This window comes from Mastomys coucha, unplaced genomic scaffold, assembly GCF_008632895.1.
Source record: "Mastomys coucha isolate ucsf_1 unplaced genomic scaffold, UCSF_Mcou_1 pScaffold22, whole genome shotgun sequence".
NCBI classification, from domain to species: Eukaryota; Metazoa; Chordata; class Mammalia; order Rodentia; family Muridae; genus Mastomys; species Mastomys coucha.
This window is the reverse complement of record NW_022196905.1, coordinates 55900383-55918858: the sequence shown is the minus strand read 5'-3', so window position 1 is coordinate 55918858 and position 18476 is coordinate 55900383. Positions and strand designations below refer to the sequence as shown.

General features: G+C 35.8%; 1 protein-coding gene across 1 annotated transcript in view; it reads right to left on the bottom strand.

The window, feature by feature from the left end:
- Window positions 1–18476, bottom strand: part of Dthd1 (death domain containing 1) — a 71189-nt gene that overhangs the window by 49128 nt on the left and 3585 nt on the right. The window contains exons 3-5 of the mRNA XM_031341003.1: window positions 14328–14658; window positions 10484–10663; window positions 3638–3888 (exon numbers count right to left, since the gene is read on the bottom strand). Of these exons, the coding sequence (XP_031196863.1) occupies window positions 3638–3888; window positions 10484–10663; window positions 14328–14658 (762 nt within the window). The remainder of the gene's footprint in view (window positions 1–3637; window positions 3889–10483; window positions 10664–14327; window positions 14659–18476) is intronic.

Here is an 18476-nt window from a genome sequence, read left to right as displayed (position 1 = left end):
TTTTTGAAACAGTTTCTCAGTGTAGCCCTGGCTGTCTTAGAACTCACTCTGTAGACCAGGCTGGCCTCAAACTCAGAAATCTGCTGGCCTTTGCCTCCCAAGTGCTAGGATTAAAGTCATGTGCCACCACTGCCTGACAATATAGTACACCTTTATAAAAATGGTTTATTTAAAAAGTGTTCATTTCCTCCCCAAATAGCACTAGATTCTTTGAAGATTCTCACTGAAATAAACATGCTATTAATTTCTAAGAAAAAAAATATGCTGCAAGCAATCACATCATCAAATTCTCATAGCACATTTAACTTTCAGAGCATTCCCTTTGTGGTATACATAATGCATAGGCCTTTAAATGTGAATGCCATCAACATCTTAGGATTAACAATTTCTCAGAAAACTAATTTATACTAAAGTACTGATTTATACATAGCATTTCCTCACTCAAAAATATAAACCAATTCTCTTTATAAATAATGTATGCTGATGATGGAGCTGGTTTAAAATAGAAGTCCTTACTCCCTGCTTTTTGTCAGTTTAACACATGTCAGAGTTACCCAGGTAGAGAATGCGTCATTCAATTGTGAATATGCTTCATCATATTGTCTGTAGGCAAGTCTGTAAAGCAATTTGTTGAATCATTGTTGATGTGGGGCAGGCCACTGTGAGGGGTACCACTTTTCTGCACATGGTCCTGGGTTGTATAAAAAAAAATAAGGCTTATCAGACATTCCTCCATGGAATGTTAAGATTGTGCTCACAGAGACACTGCACCTTAAGCACTAACACGAATGTGTTTTCAAATGTGAAAATATACACAGTGATAGAATTGCCATGTCTTTTGTCTATAACGTGTTACTGATAAACATAGGCCACACATGTTCAGATTACCTTCTTTGTGTTTGTTTTTGGTTTGTTTTGGTTTGTTTATTTTTCCCATTCAGGAGGTTTAGATTTTCAAACTAAAAAAGAAAGAAAGGAAGAAAGAAAGAGGAAAAAAGAAAGAGAGAGAAAGAGGAAAAAAGAAAGAAAGAAATTTTTCTTATTTATGAAGTATATAATTTTGTACTCCATAGAAAAAAAACGTGTGGTGAGTCCAATTAATCACCATTCAGAAGGCTCTGGGTTCTACTCTGAATGCATCTCTATCCATCCCTAAGGCAACAAATTTCAATTCTAGGGAATATACAAATGAGATAACATTTATTAAGACTTTTTTGGGGAAAGTAAGAGATACATAAATCCACTTAACCCAAATTATAAAATGAGATAATTAATACTGCATGCTTGTTAATAGAGCAAATAGTAAAAGAGGAAGAACTATATATATAAAACAAACATCATGTGTGCATAACTTTTCTTTGCATCATTACTTTCTTTTTCTATATTACTAGTGAGCACCTATTTCTAAGCAACAGAAAATGTATTTTATATATTAAAATGTGAACAAACCAACACATTAATGTTTCTATTTCTAGAGTCCTAATCTCTTCTAATGTCAAACAGCCATGTATTAAGAAGATAAAGTCATCCCACTTAGGTTAACAGTTTCCTTATAGACACTGACAAACGTGAAAATCTCCTACTGAGTCTGACTGGAGAGAAAAGATGATCTTAAGAATGGTATATTACCCCCCCTCAAAAACAATCTTCCAGGGAGACAGGATAATAGATACAAAGTCAGGCATGCATTGACATCTCTAACAATCACCAATTGTTGCACCTTTGCTACCTATCCATAATTCCCTTAATGCCACATAAAAGGTATTCAAAGAGTTTCCATTGATTAAAAAGAAAAAAAAAAGGAAAAAGAAAGGAAGGAAAGAAAGAATGAAGGAAGAAAGAAAAGAAGAAAAGAAGAAAGGAAGGAAGGAAGGGAGGGAGGGAGGGAGGGAGGAAAGAAGGAAGGAAGGAAGGGAGGGAGGGAGGAAGGAAAGAAGGAAGGAAGGGAGAAAAAATTTGCTTTGGGTTCTTGAATACTTTTTTTCCATATAGAAAGCTATTGTGGAGTGTTCAAGAGGGGCTTCCTCTTGCTTTTCCAAAACAGAATTTATAACATGTCAGGAATTTAACACTCCTGAATACAGAAGTATATAATACATTTTAAGACTTCACAAAGCAAAAACTTTAAGTTTAAAAAATGGGAAACATTTTATTTGTTCCATAGTTCTCTGTTTCATTGAAATTGTTATTATTTTGATATATATTGGTCTTTCCTGTATGGACCAGACAGTACTAGCATCTAGGAACAATATACTATGTGTGATGGTACGATCTATAGCATTTATATTTCCTTCTTCAGTTGATTTTCTAAAAACAGTATGTATTTAATATATAAAACACCGAATGGTAAATAAGTTGGAAATGAATAATCTGAGGCCCTTTTCTCCACAAAGTAAAATAGTTAGAGGGTAATAATTATGATTTTATATAATATTTTGGCTTGTATAAAGCAGGGGAATCTGAAAAGAATTTTCCAAAGCTTCCATCAAAAAATGTGTAAGGTCAGATTTACAGCAGAAGGAAAAATCAGACTGGAATTTCCGTGTGGACAAATACACCTGTCCAACAGCCTAGAAACAGGAGCCAGCAGAACTAAGTCATAACCAAGTAAGCAGTCTATGATGCTGACCATCCAATAGAATCAGTCATACTGGAAAAGTGATAATAAAGGCTTAGCATATTGGGACTGTTGACAGTAGTCCCTTGGAAGTAGCAGCTAGATCTCAACAGAGACAGAAGTAAGTGCCATCTGAGGAAATCAGCTCCATTTCATGCCAACAGAAATCATATAGTATATATACAGGAATTTAAAGTTCCCAAAGATAAAACTAAAGCCATGAATGACAACTCACAGGAGCAATAGCTACAAGCAGGAACTCTCAAGACTAAGGATATTAGAGTTAGCAAACAAAACATGAAAATAAATATGTGTAAAATTTTGAAAAGCAAAGACAGTGATACAAAAAATTAATAGGCAGCAAGAGACTATCAGGAACCTAAGAACTTTTAATAGGTGACAAATGCAAGCATGAACATTGAGAAGAAAAATACTAAAAACAATGGTTCAAATATTGTCTTAAAGTCCACTTTTAGAGGTCATAGCATTTTTTATTATTTGGAGTATTTTTGAATTGGAATGTGAAGAAATTATATGGCATATTGCAATAGACATATGATGATAGAAATATGTAAGGGAAGAAGTGTGAAAGTGGGTTAGAAATTGCCTAAGACGGTGACATCAAGTAGCAAAATTGTGTACACCCAAAACAAAGAGAAGGAATCCATATATAGGTAAATGTAAATGAAATTGTATTTATTTTTAAAAATCAAATTAATCTTTTTCTTACACTAAATGAAGAAACTGTAAGTATTAAGTTGTATCCTTATAACTAACCATGTCAATATTTCTGAAAGCATTACTCTTATATCTATATTGTTAGAAATCACCGTTTTTTAAATGGTCCAGTTTTGAGTCCATTAGAATCAAAATTCTTTCCTATTGTGGATCAAGAATGTGAACATACTTCATAATATTTTATTAGTGATATTTAAATACAAACCACCTGATTATGGTTAATCATAGAAGGTTCCTTTTCTCTCACCAAGTCAGTTATCAATAGTAATGTCTACAACTCACCTGCTGAAGTAGGAGGGCATTGGCAGGCTCCTGTGCACTGTTGCACTCTCTGATCTCCTGTGAGCTTTCTCAGACTCAAGGTTCTTTTTTTCAGGGAGAGGAAAACAAGGGAGGAATACAGTGACTGGCTTCTGAAAAGGATGAGTTGATGGATGCTGGATGTAGATAAGTGGACTTGTGGACACTACTGAATAGGAAGGATCTTGATGTGCTTTTAAATATGACACTAGAGAAGGGTCAACTGGTTGGATCTGAACAAAGAAAGAAAAATTTCTCCATTCCCATCTATAGACTCTCAAACATACATATGCACAATACAGTCAGAACTTGCAAGTATTGATATGCTCCTAAAATAATTTTCTGAAACTTTTAGGGAAAACTTCTTTATGTTTCTCTATACATTCTTGACTGGAAAGAAAATAGCTTATATAAATGAACATAACAGTTAAATCTTTTAAAGTTCACATGTGTATATATTTGTGTGTGTTTTAGAAATATTCTAAAGTATAAACAACAGTATAAGAAAAAAAGTGAATGTTCATGTAATTTCTAGCTAAAACTATTCTTAGATTAGATGGTAACCACAATGGTGAAAAACAAGACTATATTTACTTCATTTCCTCTCATATAAAAATGGAAAATAATAAAAAAGCTGACATATTCAAAGCTTATAGAAAATATTTGTGAATGAAATATTACAAATATGCTTCTTTCCTAATATCTCTTGACTTACTATTTGTGAACTTTAAAAAAAAAAAAATTGTTTAGCTCGTGTCTGGCTCCTTGGTTCAGAGAGTATTGTGAGACACCAAAAGTGCCCTGTCTCCCCATGGAAACCTTCAGGGGCCCCAAAATGAACCAGCCTGGAACCCTGCCTGACCACCATCCTAGTTGGATCATCTGCATGACCCCACAGCTAGGTCTGACTGAGACACAGCCTGCAGATTAGGGATTACCTGTGACACAGACTACAGAGTGCTGTCTGCCTGAGGCACAGCTAAGATAGTACAGCACTCAGACCTCCATTGTCTGGCTCATAGTTCCTCCTGCCTTCCTGAGAAGTCCTACTGTCGTTGGAATTATCCAGACAACACCAGGGAAAAACAGATGCCTAACAGCACAATAACATAATCATCAAGACCCAGGGCAAGATGGCATCACCAGAGCCTGGCTATCCTCCTATAACAAACCTTGGATATCTTAATGAAACTGAAGCACAAGAAGATTTTAAATCCACTCTTAAAAAGATGACAGAGGCCTTCGAATAGGACATGAACACATCCCTTAAAGAAATAAAGTAAACTACATTCATTCAAGTAGAGGCATTAAAAGAGGGAGGAAAAAATACAAAGAAATATAGGAAAACACAACAAAACAGATAAAAGATATGAATAAAATTGTCCAAGCTATGAAAATAGAATCAATAAAGAAAACACTAATTGAGGCAATCCTGGAGAAGGAAAAACCTAGCGAAGAGAACAGAAATTACAGACCTAAGTATCACCAGCAGAATACAAGAGATAGAAGAGAGAATTTCAGGTGTAGAAGATACAATAGCAGAAATCAACCTATCAGTCAAAGAAAATGCAAAATCAAAAAATTTCGTGACAAAAACATACAGGAAATTTGGGACACTATGAAAAGACCATGCCTAGGAATAGAAATAGGAGGAGGAGGAGGAGGAGGAGGAGGAGGAGGAGGAGGATTATTTCCAAGTCAAGAAAATTTCCCTAACCTAAAAAAAGAGAAATAGGTGCCTATAAACATGCAAGAAGCATACAGACCATAAAACAGATTGGATCAAAAAAGATAATCCTTCTGTGACATAACAATGAAAACAATTAATATACATAACAAAGGAACAATTTTAAAAGGAGCAGGGAAAAAGTCCAAGTAAGATATATAGTATACCTATCATAATTATACTTGGTTTCTCATCTGGGACTCTAAAAACTAGAATGGCCTGGGCAGAGGTCTTCCAGATTCTAAAAGACCATAAAAGTAAGCCAAGACTACTATATTCAGCAAAACATTCAATCAACACAGATGGAGAAACCAAGAGAATCCATGATAAAAATCAAATTCAAACCATACCTTTCCACCAACCCAGCTCTACAGAGGATACTAGAAGGAAAAGCCAAACAAATGAAGTTAACTATACTCAAGACAACACAAGAAATAAATAATTTCACATCATCAAAACAAATAGAAGAGAAACACACGTACACTCATGCATACACACAAACAACAACAACCAGCAACATTAGAATAACAGGTACTAGCAATCATTAATCATTAATATCTCTCAACATTAATGGACTCAATACCCCAGTAAAAAGACACAGACTAACAGAATAGATAGATAAACATAATCGACCATTCTACTGTAAACAAGAAAGACATCTCTGAAATCAATATCTCAGTATAAAAGGCTGGGAAAAGGTTTTCCAAGCACATGGGCCCAAGAAAGAAGCTGGAGTAGCCATTATAATATCTACCAAAATAGATTTTCAGCCCAAAGTAATCAAGTAATTAAAAGAACCTGGGAAGGACACTGCATACTCATCAAAGGAAAAATCCACCAAGAGAACATCTCAATTCTGAACATGCAAGGGTACCAACATTCCTAAAAGAAACATTACTAAAGCTTAAATCACATATTGACCTCCACATGTTAACAGTGGGAAACCTCCACACCCATTCTCACCAATGGGCAGGTCATTGAGACAGAAACTAAACAGAAATATAAAAACTAACACAGGTTATGATTCAAATGGACTTAACAGGTTATCTATAGAACATTTCACCCAAACATAAAAGAATATACCTCTTCTAAGCACCTCATGGTACCTTCTCAAAAATTGAGCATATACTCAGTCACAAGCAAACCAGAACAGATGAAAGAAGATTTCAGTAACCCCATTCATCTTATCAGATTACCACAGATTAAAGCTAGACTTCAACAAGAGAAAGTCTACATACTCGTGGAAATTGAACAACTCTCTACTCAATGATTACTGTGTCAGGGAAAATATAAACTGGAACAAAATACCCATGGAAAAAGTTGCAGAGACAAAGTATGGAGCAGTGACTGAAGGAAGGATAATCCAGAGACTGCCCCACATGGGTATCCTTCCTATAAACAATCACCAAACCCACACACTATTGTGGATGTCAGCAAGTGCTGGCTGACAGGAGTAATATATCTGTCTCCTGAGAGGCTCTGACAGTCTGGAATAATACAGAAGTAGAGGCTCACAGCCATCCATTGGATTGAACTCAGGGTCCCCCATGAGGGAGCTATACAAAGGACCCAAAAAGCTGAAGTGGTTTGCAACCCCATAGAAGGAACAACAATATGAACTAACCAGTACCCTCAGAGTTCCCAGGGACTAAAACTCCAACCAAAGAGTACACATGGGGGGACTCATGGCTCCAGGAGCATATGTAGCAGAGGATGGCCTAGTTGGTCATCAATGGAAGGAGAGTCCCTTGGCCCTGTGAAGGATCTATGTTCCAATGTAGGGGAATACCGGGGCCAGGAAACAAGAGAGGATGGTTTGGTGAGCAGGGGGAGGCAAGAGGGAGTAGTTTGTTTGTTTGTTTGTTTGTTTGGGAGGAGAAACCAGGAAAGGAGATATCATTTGAAACGTAAATAAAGACAATATCTAGTAAAAAATGTAAGTAAACACACCAATAAAAAAAGAAATTAAAATTACTTTCTAGAATTCAATGAAAATGAGGGCACACCCTACCCAAATTGATGGGACACAATGAAAGCACTGCTAAGAGGAAAGCTCATAGCATGGAGTACACTCATAAAGCATTTGGAGAGTTTTCATACTAATGAAGTAAAAATATATCTGAAGGCTCTAGAAAAGAAAGGAAGAAGTATGCACACACAGGAGGAGAAGAGTACATGGCAGGAAATAATCAAATTCAGGATGAAATCAATCAGTTAAAAACAAAGAGAACAATTTAAAGGATCAAGGAAACTATGAGCTGGTTCTTTAAAAAAAAAATTAACAAGACAGACAAACCCTTAGCTAAATTAACTAAAATGCAGAGAGGCATTATCCAAACTAACAACATCAGAAATAAAAAGGGAGACAAAGCAACAAACACTGAGGAAGTTCAAAGAATCATTCGGTCTCACTTCAGAAACCTTCACTTCACTAAATTGGAAAATCTAAATGAAATGGATGGTTTTCTAAACAGATACCAATTACCAAAGCAAATCAAGATTGGGTAAATTGAATAGCCCTAAGGAAATAGATGAAGTTATTAAAACTCTTCCAATAAAAAAAAGTCCTTTACCAGATGGTGTTAATACAGAATTGTTTTAGACTTTTAGAGAAGAACTAATACCAACACTCATCAAACTATTCCACAAAATAGAAAAGAAGAAATGCTAAACTGATTCTATTAGGTCACAATTACCCTGATACCTACATCACACAAAGAAAGAGAATTTTAGACTAGTTTCCTTTATTGAAATTGAGGCAAAAAACTCAATAAAATTATCACAAACCCAAATCCCAGAATACATTAAAGACATCATTCGCCATGATCAAGTAAGCTTCATCCCAAGGATGCAAGGATGGTTCAATATATGAAAATCCATCAACATAAACCACCATATAAACAAACTGAAAGAAAAAACACATAATCATTTCACTTCATGTCAAAAAAGCATTTGATAAAAATCCAACACCCCTTCATGATAAAGTCTTAGAGGAAATAAGGATACAAGATGCATACCTAAACACAATAAAGGCAATATACTGCAAACCAATGCCCAACATCAAATTAAATGAAGAGAAATTTAAAGCATTTCCACTAAAAGTAGGGACAAAACAAGACTATCCTCTCTCCCCATATCTCTTCAATGCAGTACTCAAAGTTCTAGCTAGAGTGGTAAGAAAACTAAAGGAGATCAAGGGATACGAATTAGAAAAGAAGTCAAAGTATTCACAGATGATATGATAGTATACACAAGTAGCTCCAAAAATTTCAACAAAGAACTCCTACAGATAATAATCATCTTTAGAGAAGTGCCTGAATGAGGAAATCCAGACCCAGAAGGACATGCATGGTATGTATTCAATTATAAGTGGATATTAGCAAGAAAGTACAGGATATCCATGCTATAGTCAACAGACCTGAAGAAGCCAAATAACAAGGAGAACCCAAGGGAGGATGGTTGAATCTTTCTCAGAAGGGGAAGCAAAATATACATCAATCAGAGGTCCATGGAAGGAGGGAACTCGGTGGGAGAGGAGATGGAGTGGGGAGCAGGATGGAGGAGATCAGATGTGAGGAGAGTAGGGAAGACCAAAGGGAGATTGGCTGGGGATGCAATCTCTAGGATCTGCCAGAGACCTAGGATGGAGAGGCAACAGAGTCTGTGGGGGGTAATTCTAGCTGAGATTCATAGTTGAGGGGAATATGGATCCTAAGTGGCTACTTCCTGTAGCCAGGCGGGACTCCCAGTGGAAAGAAAAGGACAGCAACCACCCCACAACACCTTTGACCCAAAATGTGTCCTGCTTAAAGTATATGCAGAAACAAAGATAAAGAAGAGACTGAGGGAATGGCCAGCTAATGACTGCCTCAAATTAAGATCCATCCCGTGGGCATGAACCAATTCCTGACACTATTAATGATATTCTGTTGTGCTTGTATGCAAGAACCTAGCGTGACTGTCCTCTGAGAGGCTACACCAAGCAGTCAATGAAGACAGATGCAGAGACCCATACCCAAACATTAGATGGAGCTTTGGGAGTCTTAAGGAGGAGTTAAGAGAAAGATTGAGGGACTTGAAGAGTACTGGGACCTCACAGGAAGATCAATAGAGTCAAATACCCTGGATCCTTGGGAGCTCCCAGAGATTGAATCACCAACCAAAAGTTGCTCAGACTGGACCTAGGACCCCTACAAACTATGTAGCAGATGATCAGCTTTGTCCTCATGTGGATTCCCCAACAACCGGAACAGGAGTTGTCCTTGAGCTATTCCCTGCCTATGGATCTCTCGCCTCTAAATGGACAGCTCTGTCTGTCCTCAGTGGAAAAGGGAGTGCCTAGTTCTGCAACAATTTGATGTGTGGAGGTGGGGTAAGGTGGGGTGTGATGGGGTGGGGTCAGGTGATGGGGTGGATGGAGGGAGTGTGTGAGTGATGTTTGACACCCAGAGAGGGACTTCCCTTCTCAAAAGAGAAGGAGAAGGTGGAATGGGGGCAGAAATTGTATGAGAGGGTACTGGGAGAATACGAAGGGCAAATATTGGGTTGTAAAGTGAATAAAAATGTATTTCATGAAAAAAGAAATAGAAAAGAGAGAATGGGAAAGACAAGGGTTGATAAGGAATGTTATTGGGGAAAATAAATCTTCTGAGATGTACATTATGAAAATAGTGTTTCTATACACTAAATATCTGTTCCAAAAAGGTTAATTTTTTTTTATTTAGTAAATAGAATCCAAATGTCATGGCAATCAACATTTGAACTGAACAGTAGCTTTTGATCTTTTTAACAATTCGTGTGGAAATGTGGATTTATATAAATAACTCCAAATTTGTCAGCCATTGTTTTCTAGATATCAGCATGTTTGTCAATAAGATAAGCAAAAGATTATTTAGGAAAGCCTTTCAAATATAAAGCAGATATTTATTTCAGGCTGTGCTCCCAATGCTTGCTGAATCACTCAATTCACAGTAGGTGATTCCAAGTCTAAGAGACGACTGGCATTATGGCTATATGGAAGACCTGCATCCTCTGAATCTTTAAGGCCATGTTTGACGATCCACTAGATGCAAATACATTCAATTCCCCTTTTGAATTTTTACCTTTAATTGTACAAGCACTGGTGAGCTGAAAACTCCTGCAGGATAACTGAAGGATATCCGAGCATCCATGCTGGACTTAAAAGCAAGCCCCTTCTTCGACACTGTGAAAGACTGTTTTCTTAAACATGACACGACAGAAAACATTCCCAACTTGTAAACATTGACTGCAGCATAAGTCCCCTGGATGGAGTGAAAATGAAAAATGGAATCCAAAAATGAAAGCATGATGATCCATGTGTATAATCACCAATGCTTTCTAAACTTTACTAAACTACTTTACTAAAGCAAGCAATAGCATTGTTTTGGAGAAGTACATATGACGTGAATACTCTGTGTGCTGTAAAAGAAATAAACAAAAACAACACAATGACAAAAAGTACTTGCTATCCATAATCACCTGTGGTGTGGAGGGATCACATCCAAGGAGCACAGATGGCCCTTTGTTGAAGCAAAGGATAAGTTGATAGTTAAGGGTTTTTCAAGCTTGGACTTCCCAACAGAGAAGTGAGAAGTAAATTCATTTTGTAACAAATTAAATCCTCACACATGTATAATAAATAGTCATACTATCGTCACAATTTTAATTGCTTCTGGCTAGACTCCTAGGCATCTTTGGCTACAATGGTGGTTTTTGTTTTGTTTTGTTTGTTTTGTTTTCTTCAGGTTTTTGGTAGTTTTGGCTAAAATGAATTTTATATATTGATCTTGTCTAGAAGTTTCTGGGCTATTTTACAGAATTCCAAGGAACAGAATTTTACTAGTTGGACATTTTGCTCTAACATTGTACATATGTACTGCCAGAAAAATTCTCCTTTCTAACAAATCACATCTTCAGATGCCATAATAAAAATTATTGTCTATTTCCTTTTGCAGTGGAAAGATAAAACTGCAGAGTAATATACTGTTTCTTTCTTATATATTTATATTCAAAAAAGAATCATATATTCAGCCAGATATTTAAATTTTTAATCTTGCAAAATGGAATTGAGTCCAAAAATGAAAGCATGATGATCCATGTGTATAATCACCAATGCTTTCAACGAAGAGGCAGTCTAAGAGGCAATTTGTTCTATTCATGCTTCCCCAAATACCAACTAGACCCCACCTAACATGTGTGGATAATAGCACATGCACACACAAACATTTCTGGGTTATTCACAATGGAAAATAATCTATCATTTGAGTGCTGACTAAGGGAAACATTTCACAATATCACAGTTGGGAAAATTCTGAGCACAATCATCCTTCTTCAGTGGCCAGAGGGAAAGCAGTGAGAAGAAAAGGTCTCCTGGAAACAAGTGGTGGTTGCTGGGCACTGAGACCACATTTGGCAGATACTGGGGGAAATAAAAAGGCTTTTGAGAACTAGAGTGTTTAAATGTCATAGAACCCACATAAAACTTTGGAAGGTAGCCAGAACTGAAATGTTCTTGAGCTAAAACCAGTGATAATGGTCATTAGCCTACGATGTAAAGAAAAACACAGTTTTTAAATAGACAATAGTCCTCTAAATTTTACTTGTGTCTCAATTAATTTGGTCACAAAACGTTTCTCAAGCTTATCTGAGAAAGGCACTCGCACTGTGAGCAGTTTCTAAAGGACTTGTTATAAAGGACAGACAGACTTGCCAAGATTAAGAAGTCTACTCTAGAGCAATGCTAATCAGACATTCATATTCACAGGAACTAGTCTAAATCTAACACGTATTAGTGAATCAGGGTCATAAGAACAAACTTAGCTTTATTATTCAACTGTATAGACTCAGTTTGATTTGTAATCAAAGGGACAGAATATGTTATCAAAAAAAAAAAGATTTCAATATGTATTCTTCTCTGACCTCATCAAGTAAGAAATATTTGCATATAAAAAGCAAATATTTTAATTGGTTAGAAATAAGTCAAGTAGCCCACAGAAAACCCTTAATTTGAGTCCTCATCAACTCTACAATACTAAATTTTGTAATTCTAGATTCTGTCTCAGCAACATTTGATTTTGTGACATAGAAACCCTTAATATTATTACAATAAAGTCTGTTTCAAATAGTGATAACTTATCAACAACTTGCTTATATTAAGGCTTTTCCCCATCTTCTTTTTTTTTAATTAGATATTTTCTTTACTTACATGTCATACTATATCTCCTTTCCCAGTTTCCCCTGCCAAAAAAAAACCCAAAAAACAAAAAAACAACAAGAACAAACCCCTGTTGTCTCCCTCCTCCCCCTCTCCCTGCTTGCCACCCCACCCTCTCCCGCTTACTGGCCCTGGCATTCATTCCCCTACACTGGGGCATAGAACCTTCACAGGGCCAAGGGCTTCTCCTCCCATTGATGACCGACTTGGCCATCCTGTACTATACACATGCTGCTGGAGCAATCAGTGCCACCATGTATAGTCCTTGGTTGGTGGTTGAGACCCTGGGAGCTCTGAGGGTACTAGTTAGTTCATATTGCTGTTCATCCTTAGGGGCTGCAAACCCTTCAGCTCCTTGGGTCCTTTCTCTAGCTCTTTCCCTATCTTCTTAAGTGCTCTGTTTATTTAATATTTGCATTCTTTTTTATTATTAAATGTTTTCTTTACATTTCAAATGATATCCTCTTTCCCTTCTAAAAAAAAAACAAAAAAACAAAAAAACCCTGTTCCCTCCCCCTCCCCCTGCTATTATATTATTTTCAAATCAAAATTTTGAATCACAAAGAGGTTCTTTGATTCATCTAATTTCAAACTATAGACAAATATGGGGGCTATAGTGTTTTTCTTTACTGCCAACATACTAACTACCAAATGTACAATCCTGATTACGGTCTACATTGAGAGTTTCTTTATTCTCTCCCTCTCTCTCCCTTGTCCCTCTCTCTTTGAGAAAAGGGGCACACACACAAGCTCACGCATGTGTGCTTTTACTTTCAATAAAGATTAACCAAAACTTTGCTTTACCTTACTTTCTGTATTTAAGTCATCAGGAAAAAGAATCTATTCTGGCAATTCTAAAGGACTCACCATAAGGCACCATTCTCCTCATAGTTAAGCAAACTATTTAGTTTATTTTTTAAAAAAAAAAATATATGATAAATCATTGCATTTTATTATAGGCTGAATAAAAGTGATGAATAAATCAATCACTTCGATAATCAAGCTAGTAAAAAACAATGATAGCTTATGTACTTAGCTAACATAATTAATGTTGAATAGTAACAATGCTTGGGCACCTCACATAGGTACAATGTTTAGATTAAATTCAATTGATAAACTTATCAAAGCAAGTGAATACATATTGTTTTTAATTTTTATAAATTCTCTCGCCAGATGAATAATAAAAACTAAAACTATAGCATCTGAAGACTCCAATGTTTCAGTGTGGGTAGCAGTCTGATATATTAGACATATTATTATGAAGTTAGTCTAAACCATGTGATTAATTAAGCTATTATTTTGGTTGTTTTTCCAGCCAAAAAACAGTAACATTTGCTAAGTTGTAGGCCCAAGTTCTCTAACACTAAGTTTGGCAGATAATTTCTACTGTTTGAAATTTATAGATGGTACTTTTTAACAAATCGTGAAATTATAGCTAAAGCATTTAGCTAACATAATTAATGCAGTATAGGTAACGATATTTAGGAACAATGTGAAGTTACAATGTTTAGACTAAGTTCAATTGAGAAATGTATCAAAGATGCAAATACATAGTTGTCAACTTCTATACATTCTCCCACAAAAAAGTTGCTAACACAATTGGGTACACACTTGTACAACAGAACAAGTGTTATTACACTACAACACCATAGTCTAAATTATAAAAAGAAAAGACAAACACCAAATACAGTTATAGCCCAGGGTTTACTAACCTTACAACTTCCCCTCATTCTTTCCAGTAACTTTGGGATTAGGTAACTTGACTGAAAGTTTGCATCCGACATTTTCACCATGATGTCTCTGTAATTTCCCTTGTAGTGCGCCTTGAATGGAATTGCAATGCATACTGGGAATGGAATGTTCTTGTCCTTATCTGAGCATTCAATAGTGATGACATTGCTGACCAGCTCTTCATTATCACTCACTATAAAGGAGCTCATGTCATTAGTTATCTGGCAATCAAACCACTGTAGGATGTGCAATGGCGCTGTAATATAACAAGAGACTTGAGGGTCAGTCCCATCACTCAGCATAGCAAGATACCTACAGGAAAAAAGAAAGAAGCCTCAACCTCATTTCCCAACTATTGTATGCATGTACTGAACAGCCAAACCCAGCAGGACATAAAGTGTGAGGGACATTGCTTGGATATGAACTATACTTCTCTCATTAATTAGCTCTGTAATCAAAAAGATGCTCAATCTTTATGTGCCACAGTTTCCTACATTATAGGTGAAAATTATATCTATGTCACAGGAAAGCTTTGAGTTAAAGGTTCAATTCTATCATAATTATAAACATCTATGCCTTCACATTTTAGGGAGGTTACCTATACTGTGTTAGTTATGTTAGCTAAGTACATAAACTATAATCGTTGTTGACTAACTTTATTATCAAAGTAATTAATTTACTCCCTCACTTCTATTCAGCCTATAATAAAATTCAGTGATTAATCATGTTGTTTAATCAACTAAATAGCTTAACTGTGAGGAGAGCGATGTGTTTAATGGTGACAGAGGTCATTTAGGATTGCCAGAATGAATTCTTTTTTGAGATGACTTAAAAATAAAAAGTCGGGCTATAGAAAGGTTCAACTAATCATTATTGAAAGCAAAATCACACATGCATGTGCTCCTCTCCCCAAAAAGTTAGAGGGTGGGAGGAAAGAGAGGGAGAGAATGAAGAGATAGAATCTCAAGAGTAGAGGATAATCATACTCTTTATATAACTAGAGGTAGAAAAGATTCCTTTTCTCCCACAGAAATCTCTAGTTTGGGATATTGCAGGACACTGACTAATCCTACAAATAAGAAAAGCTGAGCTGGGCAGTGGTGGTGCATGCCTTTAATCCCAGCACTTGGAGGCAGAGGCAAGCAGATTTCTGAGTTCGAGGCCAGCCTGGTCTACAGAGTGAGTTCTAGGACAGCCAGGGCTACACAGAAAAACCCTGTCTTGAAAAAAAAGAAAAAGAAAAAAGAGAAAAAAGAAAAGAAAAGCTAATTCTTCCCTATCACAGGAGCTCAATTTCCACCTTCCACCTATCTTGAAAAGCTTGAAAATTCTGAACACTTCCTTCTAGAGAGTAAATGGTCATCATGCCCTTGCCTTGGAGGGGAAGAATGAGGAAGTTACTTGTCTTAAATGTTTAAGTATAAAGCACATTAAACTACTTAACGCTTCTTATTGGCCTGCCTGTCTGCCTACCTGCCAGGGATATGTATGACTCCTATTCCCTCAAGGGGAAGTGATGAATATGAGGTACAGAAATTGTACACTAGATGAAGTATTGAAGTATGTGTGTATGCATGCACATGTGCGCATTAATCCTATTAAATAGGAAAAGATTATCTCTAATTCTGAGACCATACTCTGAAATTCTTATTTTAACTATTTTATTTCTCTTCAACACAATCTTTCCAAAGATTTTTAGAGCCTTATAAATTTGAATTCAAATTTGAAACCAGGCATTTCCTATCTGTTTATAAATATCAAAACCTCTCAGACTAGTCAATAGTCTAATGCTTTCTGTGGGTCAGGCTTTAGGCTATATAGTTTTGCTAAATTTTAATAGGTTTTGTGTGAAGTGCTACTATATTTACTATTTTACAGATAGGGAAATTGAGTCTGAGATTTTACCTTGCTACAAAACTCATAGATGTTCAGTTTTAGAACTAATAATAATAGTTGACTTCATGCATCTTTAGTGTGGAAACAAATGTTCTCAAATATTGTCAGACCTTTCTTAAGTCTTCTACAAATAATGTTCACTCCATGTATTATAACTTGAAACTGATATTTAACCTACAATCATAGGAAAGTTAGAATGAGATAAAATAGTTAAACCTCTTTAATAGTAATAGATCCAAATCAACTGTATGTCCGTAATGATTTAATGCCTATGTTAAAACCAACAACTTGGAATTCCTGTTTGATACTATTCATTTCACAACAGAGAAACAATTTTAACACAAGCAATGTTGACAATCAGTGAGGGGAATCTATGTGTAACAAAGTGCTATTTTCTTAAATGTTAATGAAGTTTTAGCACTTTTTCATTTTGTTGAACTTAAGTATAATCTCATAAAGAAGTGTAGTAAAATGTTTAACTCAGCAAGGCCATTTATTTATGTATACAACCCTGAACTTTAAAAAGTTATCCAGCACGCTGACCTGTTTAACTTTTTGTTTATAGCGATAATGCTATTTCAGAAAAAGATAGAAGTTATTCACCAGGTGATTCAGTGAGCTAGATTCATATAACTTCAGGAATGCTCTCTTATGTTTCCTGGAAAACATCTCAGTGCACCTACTACTACAAGGTGTGGTTCCCAAATGACAAAGAAAGTAGACAGGAGATTTGTAAATAGATCTGTTCTCCGTAGTACTAATCAAATATGACTTGTCTTGTGATTAAGTGGAGCACACTAGTTTAGTTTTTACCCCTTTGTGTATATACCAGTACAGCAGTCCAAAAGGACGAGGCTTTTGGAAAATTAAGGTTGAGGAACCACAACAGTTTCTAAGCAAGGTTTTGTTTATTACATATACTTTTATGTGGTTTGATGGCTTCCTAGCCTGGGGGATTGCAATGGAAAGTCATCTTTGTAAATATGCAAGCCAAGCACAACTGGTTCAATGCCACAAAGAGGAAGTTGCTAACCGGGGAACACCTAAAGGAGGTGTTAGAGGGAGTGGTGCAGAAATGACTCACTAGTTGCTGTTTTGAGTCATTTCTGAATGGGAAGATATGAAGTGTCAATATTTTTCTCAAACGAACTAGGAAGCCACATCTTGACTACTTTAAAGGTTGTTTGTCAGGAGCAATAATTCTTTCAAACCATAGAGGTCTTCCAAGCACTGAAAGATTCATCTATAGAATACATTAAGTTTTCTTTGCTGTAGGCATATTACATTCTTCTTTTTTTTTTTCCATTTTTATGAAGTCCCATGATCAATGTAAGTAAAAGTACTTGCAAAAGTACTTGGTAAAGAACAAACACTTGTTGATGTTTTCCCGGGAACTGTGCTGTGTGTCTCCGCAGTAGAGCACCCACCTGCTATGCAGAGATGGTTGCAGGTAAAGAGCAGCAGTGAAGAGAAGCAGGAGATGTCTAAAAGTCCCTATCATTTAGCTGTGTGTCATCACACGCAGAAGAGCCCAACACCAAGCCCTTCAGTTACTGTCTCATTTGCCACCAAATACTTCAAAGAACAAGATAGTATTCTTATATCTGAGAGACTGATACCCAAAACAAATAAAAGGAAAGCAAAAAGAAAACATGAAGCATGTTGTCTACTGTCAATAAATTAGTTAATAATAAGACAACAAATGAAAATGAATTTTGTCCTGTCCTCCATGTGTTTTCCCACTGTGTCACATTGCTAAAGAAAATGTTGTATTTATCTGGAAAAATATGGTTTGATATATCAATCTAGACAAATCAGGAATTATTGCTACCGTGTAGAGGGAAGATAGCTCATACAATATATCTGTTTTTCTCCCTTTATTATTTCATGGAGTTTTAGAGAATCTGAAAAACAAAAGTAAACAAAAACAAACAAAAACAAAGCAAAAAAATCCTGACAATTTTGAGTTAAATAAGTGTGAACAAGCACATTTATCTTTAAAATAAACCTACAAAGCCTGCCCATATGTGTCCTAGAGTTCTAAGACAAAGTTTAAACATTGATGAATATTATTTATATATATATATATGCATGTGTATATATGATATTAAATATATTTATTATTTATATAATCAGGTTAACAATTTCTTAATTTTTTTAAAATTCTGAAATCACTTTTTCATCAAAAATTTAATTTTGTATTATATATACTTGTTTATGTTCTGAAAAATTTT